The 6,871-nt window shown below is 50.5% G+C and overlaps 1 protein-coding gene across 1 annotated transcript; it reads left to right on the forward strand.

Moving 5' to 3' along the window:
• Positions 1-5,302, forward strand: LOC136993303 (small ribosomal subunit protein eS4-like). Its single transcript, XM_067304453.1, has 6 exons — positions 1-12; positions 774-954; positions 1,619-1,731; positions 3,674-3,845; positions 4,346-4,503; positions 5,139-5,302. The coding sequence occupies exons 1-6, from the start codon at positions 1-3 to the stop codon at positions 5,238-5,240; spliced, it is 738 nt and encodes a 245-aa protein (XP_067160554.1). The 3' UTR covers positions 5,241-5,302.
• Positions 5,303-6,871: the final 1,569 nt, after the last annotated feature.

Consider the following 6,871-nt stretch of genomic DNA (forward strand, 5'->3'; position numbering starts at 1 on the left):
ATGACTGTTGATGTAAGTATGTAGGTCTGCTCCCTTCCCAAGGATCTCCTTGATGCAAGGTTTGTTTTCAGCCTTCCCCACCTGGCCAGCCTGCAGCCTGCAGCTATAGGTCTGCAAGAGATCCTTGTTTCACTCAGCTCTGTGACAAGCGCGCTCTTTGCAGCGATGGCATCACCTCCAAAAGATAGCAAAGGCCTTCCCCAGCTTGTCCGCAGGTGCAGAATTAGCTGAGCATCTCTGGCCAGGTCCTTGGACTGGTTTGAGTCCTACCTCATGACTGGATAGAAACACTGCCTTTCGCTGGGTGCCTGTCGCAGGCAGTAGGAGTGGTGCTGCTCTATTTATTTCTGCACCACTCTCTTCCTGTTGTGCCCCTGCAAGCTGTAACTTGCCACCCTGACACAGCAGCCTTCAGGCTTGTTTCCAGGCCTACCTTATATAACCTGTCGAGGGCCACACAAGACAAGGGACACACTGTCACTGCCACAGCTTGGCACAGCAGCTCAAGGCACTGTGGCTCCCCAGCAGCAAACTGAGGCAGTTTGGTAGTGTAATGGGGAAGGGGGTATCTGCTGTCAGATATTCTGTGAGTAGTTCTTCTGTTTCCTCTTGCTCGTAAGGAGTAAAGCAGTGAGGTAGTAAGGCTTGGGCTCTCTGCAGCAGTCGTCAGATGTCCTGAGAGGTGTTGGAGTGCTTTTATTCCTATGGAAAGTGACGCTTGATAGCTGCTGGTACGTTTGAGCAACCAGAGTAAGACGTTTTTCTGTTTGCAGGCACCCCGTCCATCTACAGGCCCTCACAAGCTGAGGGAGTGCCTTCCACTCATCATCCTCCTGAGCAACAGACTGAAGTATGCCTTGACAGGAGATGAGGTCAAGAAGATCTGCATGCAGAGGTTCATCAAGATAGATGGCAAAGTTCGCACAGACATCACCTATCCTGCTGGCTTCATGGGTTAGTGAAGAGGGTTGGGGCACATACTAAATTTGGTGAGCAGTTGTGGAGGATCCACGCCGGAGCAGGTACACCCCTGAAGGGACTGCAACCTGTGGAGAAACCCACGCTGGGTTTTTGTCCCCAAAGTCAACGTTTTTATTTATTATATTATTTAGAATCTTTTCCTTCAGGGACATGTGCAAGGCATCTGCTCTGCAAAAGGAATGCTGATGTTTTCTCAGTTTTCTGAATGCCATGACCTCTTCTCAGGAGACTATTAACAGTTTTGCTTCCAGTTCTCTGACTGGATCACCAGTGGGGAGAGTGCTTCTACAAATGCATCCTAGTTTCAGAACTTATTGAACAAATTGCATAAAGCTGCTGCTCCAGATTCTCTTGGCATGACAAGTGACTATAGCTATTAGCTTCTCTCTCTTGACCTGTTTGTTGCTGTGTTTTTCCTTTGTTGGAGTAGACTGGTAAACTACAGATATTTCATGGGGCTGTTCTGGTACACCGGGGGGAATGTTTTGTGAGGCTGGCAAGATTTGGAGGAAAGGTGCTTTCTAAGTTTGCCTGAAAAAAACTACATAAGCAGTTGTTACAATTTCATTTATAGTTGTGCTCTGCTATGAATATCAACTGTATGTATGAATACTTAAGTGTTAACTCATTTTATTTCTATCTCTGAAATCAGGTGTCATCAGCATTGAGAAGACAGGCGAGCATTTCCGCTTGGTGTATGATACCAAGGGCCGTTTTGCTGTTCACCGTATCACAGCTGAAGAGGCCAAGGTGAGGGGCTTGATCTTGGTGTAAACGTGGACCACACTGGGTTTTGCTGGGGCAGTGTCTCATGTCTGGTATCTCCTGAATAGGAGCTGTTTTCTCTTTTCCCTGAGAGCTCAGTCTGTGACACCTTTCAGGAGACTGGGGAACATCTCCTTTCTTGGTTAGGGTATGGAGTCTTCAAGGAGGAAGGTCTGTAGGTGATGTGAGGGCAACTTACAGCCCTCTGCGTAGGGGTGTTTGGTGCTTGAGTGATTGCTGTTGGCATGGGTTGGAGTCCTTTTACGGGCAGTTTTCTCCAAGCCCTTTTAGGTTGATGGGCATGGCTTTACTGTGGTTTAGCAAGCCTTAATGTAGAGCAGCACAAGGTAACAGTGATCAGAAACTGTGGAGACCTCGTTGCTGCTGTACTGCCCGTGGTGCAAAAGCCAGACTGTCTTAATTGAAGTTTTGCCTTGTGGGCCCCTGAGGGTCTGATGATAGTGGAAGTGCTGCCCTGGCTCTGCCTCCAGCTGGACAGTGGGGGCCTTTCTGTGTCATACCTGCATGTATGTTGCTGCTTCAGTATTCTTGCAAGCAACAGGTTAGTTCTTGGATGTGCTGAATGCTTGCAGTACTTGAACGGACAAAAGCATTTGAATCCTAGGACCACTTTGATACAACACAAAGCAAAGCTGCTGCTTGTGCGTCTTTCAGTTGAGCAGTTAGAAGTGGAGTATCCAGCATAAAAGGCTCTGCAGGCATGAACTGCTCAGAGACAGAAATGAGGTGGTTCTGGAAACAAGCTTGCCCCCAGGCAGGAGCTGGTTTCCAGAGGCAGTTACTTGATGCTTTGAGTCTTGTTGATCGAGCAGTGACAAGCTTCATACACTTAGCCTTTTGGTTGAAGCTCTGAGGGGCTGTGTGTGCACACACAGCTTGTCCCCTTTATGGTCATCCAGAGGCAGAAAGGGCCTTAAGTTGAATGGAACAGGTTGAAGCAGTACTAGTTGTGAGGACTTTGCTTTGGCAGTGCTTTTCAAAGCTTGCTTGTGAACTTCTGGACCGGCTTTGGTGTTGAAAAGGGTTCTTGAACTCTTCTAGAACAGACGCAGGAAGGTATTTATAAAACTGCCCTCTGTCTACAAGTGACTCCTCTGTACAGTTCCTCAGCCCAAGTGTGTTGGTGTTTCTAAGCTGCAAGCCTGCACTCTGGTTCATGTGCCCCAAATGGAAGGCTATACAGGCACACAGCGATGCTGAGGGGAGGGCTGTCTGGTGGGCTGCTATGCTCTCTCTGGCTGTGCTGGGAGTGGCTCCGGCATGTGTTTGTGGCCCTGGGATTTATTTTTCTCTCTGGCTACCAATCTGTGTTGCACCATGAGTCCCAATGTGGATGTGAAGGAGTTCAAGTTAAAGGCTGCAGGGAGAGCAGACTGTCTTTGAGAAGGGGTACAGATTTCTTGTAGGCCCTGTGGAAAGGCAGCCTTTGCCTCCCCTGTGTGACCAACAGGGCTTTCAAAGCAAAATAAGGCAACTCCACCTTTGCATATGCTTTCCTAGGAAAATGCATCCAGTGTTTGCAGGGAGACCCGAGCCCTGAGCGGGAGTCTTCAGAAGGGTTGGCATTTGTTTGCAGTATCAGGTTGTGTGCTGGTACTGATATGATTTCTTGGGTAGCTATAGAAAGCTGTTCCCAAAACACGGGTATTTTCTGGTGGGGCCGTGGCATAGTTGCGTGGCAGCCTTGCGAGAGGAATTACTGGGGCTGTGAACTGAGCAGCAGTGAGTTGCTGTCTGGTCTCCTCTGGGGATCCCAAGTCCTGAAATGTGTCGGAATGCTTTGCTTGGGGACTGAGGCCTGGTGTGACTGGCAGGCTTTCTGAAGGGGAGGACATGTGCGCAAGAGTGCCCTGGGCTGTGGTGCAGCTCTCTGCCTCAGCTGAGCAGAGTTGGCTTTTGTTTGCAGTACAAGTTGTGCAAGGTGAGGAAGATCTTTGTGGGCACCAAAGGAATCCCTCATCTGGTCACCCACGATGCCCGCACCATCCGCTACCCAGACCCCCTCATCAAGGTGAATGATACTATCCAGATTGACCTGGAGACAGGCAAGATCACAGACTTCATCAAGTTTGACACAGGTAGGTCTCACCTCCTCTGTCTGTAAGGTACTGTGTTCTCCAGAGGCATTGCTGGTGGAGAGCAGTGTGGAAGTTAGCTGCAGCTGCTGGGCACCTTCCCTTTGAAGCAGAGATGGCAATGGTGGCAGCCTTGTGAATGGCTTTGTTGTTTCTATGAGGCATCTCCAGCTATAACTGCAGTTGGGATTCCTGTTGGAATGAGGATCTGTCAAGCTACTTGCCCAGTAGTAAAAAAGGCCTTTCCTTGGTGTTCATGCAAGTGATCAAGTGATAGGGAATGTTTTTTATAGGCCTTGGGGCTTCACTGGAGCGTGCCAAGGTTCCCGCAGGATGTAGGCATTAAAAGTTGTGCCCTTGTGTTCTGGTGGCCGCTTTGTGTCCCTGTGCTGCTCTGCCCATGGCGTTCTTCTGCAGCAGTGCTCCTGAAGGACCCGTGTGGAAGTGGTTCATCTTGGCACCTTGTGCAAACTCTTGTCTCACCAGCCTTTCCTTTGCCTTAGGTAACCTGTGCATGGTGACTGGTGGTGCCAACTTGTGCCGTATTGGTGTGATCACCAACCGGGAGAGACATCCTGGCTCATTTGGTGTGGTTCATGTGAAGGATGCCAATGGCAATAGCTTTGCCACCAGACTCTCCAACATCTTTGTTATTGGCAAAGTAAGTGTGCACAAACAAAAGGAGGATTGGTCCCCTCCTGTTGTTGGGGGCTGCTGGCTGAAGATGGGAGTTGTTCCTGTCTTCTGTAGACAAATGCCTTCCCACTCTGGATGCCTGCAGAGTGAAGCTCCAGTTGTGGCATCAGCCCTGGCTCTGTTGCCTGTGGTTCTGTCTTCTGCAGGCTGATGGGTCTGGGAAGGGGAGGTTGCTGTAAATTTAGAAGGGATGGCGATGTTTTCAAGAAAAAGCTGTGTGGCTTTTTAAAGCACGTTAAAGTTTGGAACTGTGCCTTTCAGGTGGTGATGCAGTCTTGGCAATGACTCGAACTGAGAGTCCCGAGAGGCCTTTTCCTAAGACTTCTTCTGTTGCCACCCTTTGTGGCCTCTTTTGTTCAGGCTCTGAAAGGGCTGTTTTGGTTTTAGCTAAAATGCCTTCCTCAGGGATGTAAATAAAGCAGTAGTAGACTTTTACACTGCAGTTCCCCACTGGGCTTCTATTGGGCAAATGATGTGGCTATTTCTGTCTGGCCAAGCTCCAGGAGGATCAGGATTTTGCTCCTTTTTCTCCCTGGGAGGGCAAGCTCTGTTCCTCTCTGGGTTTCTTGGTATGATGTGTTGTCTTCTTCCTTGCTTCAGGGCAACAAGCCTTGGATCTCCCTGCCCCGTGGAAAGGGGATCCGCCTGACCATTGCTGAAGAGAGAGACAAGAGACTGGCAGCCAAGCAGAGCAGTGGGTAACTCCAGCTTAGGCGCAGCAGCAGACCTTTCTATTTGTCAATTAAACTGTTTACCAAACTGAAGTTTGTAGGTGTTGTCCTTCCTCTGCACTGAGTCTTGTTCAGTCTCGGTCTGAGAGCTGACTACTCTGCTGGCCTCCAGGGACAGACCTCTCCCTCCTGTTCGGTCCTGGAGGCTTGTGCTCCATCGGCTATAGTCCCAACCATGGATGCTGTCTGGAAAGACATGTTGGCAATGCTATGACTCTTTGCAGGAGGTCTGTCCCTTCCAAACAGAAAGGATTTATTTGGGAATGACTGGCTGCTTTTGCATGGGTGCTGGGCCCCAGTGGGGAAAAAATATCAGGAGGTGTAACCCAACTGGCTTGAGGTGGTGGCAGAAACCCTATTTGCCCTGCTGTTGCATTGCTGCCTCTGCCTGTGGGCAGAACCAAGGGGCTAAAGCTATGGAAGGGGCTCAGACCTCACATGGCAGCAGAAGGGTTGCGGGGGACTCAAGTATGGCGAGTCCGAAGGGACAAAGCACCTGGCGTGTTTTGTCCATTGTTGCCGGGAGTGGGGGGTGGGGGGGGGGCCTTCCTACTGTGGGCTGTCAGTAACATTAGGCTAGGCTGGTCCTGAGCTTTGCTGGGGGATTCCTTAGCTCGCAGCTTACCTGGGGAGGGATGGAAACCCAGAAGTGCTGGGAGGGAGGCTGTGAGAAGTGAGCAGCAAGACAGTGCAGACTCACAGGCCTGGATGGCTGAAGAGCAGAATTTGGCCCTGAAGGGCCAAGTGGCCCAGGACTATGATCTCCAAGGAGCACTTCTTCAGGCCTGCGGACAGTGAGGCATCAGCACTGGTAGAGGAAGATCAAGGTGAGAAGCATTGCAACTGGAGGGACAGGAGTCTGTGAAAGCAGGCAGGATGCAGCTGAAGGTGCATGGGGAAGCTGGCTAATGTCATTGCAAGGCCCCTTTGTGTGATCTCTGAAAGGTCCTGGCGATCTGAGGAGGTTCTTCGGGGCTGGAGAAAGGCAAATGTCACAGACATCTTCCAGAAGGGCAAGAAAGAGGATGGGAGGAACTAGAGCCTGCGCAGTCTGACATCAATCCCTGAGAAGGTGATGGAGCAAATCCTCCTGGGAGCTGTCTCCAGAGAAACGATGGCCGCGAACAGGCTTGGGAAGAGCCAGCAGGGATTTACCAAGGGCAAGTGGTTGCCAGGCAGACCCTGACGCCTTCTCTGATTACCTGTGGGGATGAGAGGAAAGTGGTGGAACCTGGTCTTTTGCAAGCTTTCCAGCCCAGTCCTCCACAGCCTCCTTATCACAGAAGAGTTGTGGTTGGAAGGGACCCCTGGAGATCATCTGACCCAACCCCCTGCTTAAGCAGGGTCGCCTAGAGCAGGTTGCCCAGGACCGTGTTCAGTTGGGTTCTGAATATCTCCAAGGATGGAGTCTCCGCTAACTCTGGGCAACCCATTCCAGTGTTAAACTACCCTCAGAGCAAAAACTTCTTTTCTTCTTGTATTTGGAAGGAATTGCCTTCTGGTTCAGTTGGTGCCTGTAGTGGTGTCCAGTGACAGGACAAGACACACAGAATAGGCTGGCCTCATTCCCTTGACACCCTCCCATCAAGTATTTATGCACAC

Source organism: Apteryx mantelli, chromosome 13 (assembly GCF_036417845.1).
Source record: "Apteryx mantelli isolate bAptMan1 chromosome 13, bAptMan1.hap1, whole genome shotgun sequence".
Lineage (NCBI taxonomy): Eukaryota > Metazoa > Chordata > Aves > Apterygiformes > Apterygidae > Apteryx > Apteryx mantelli.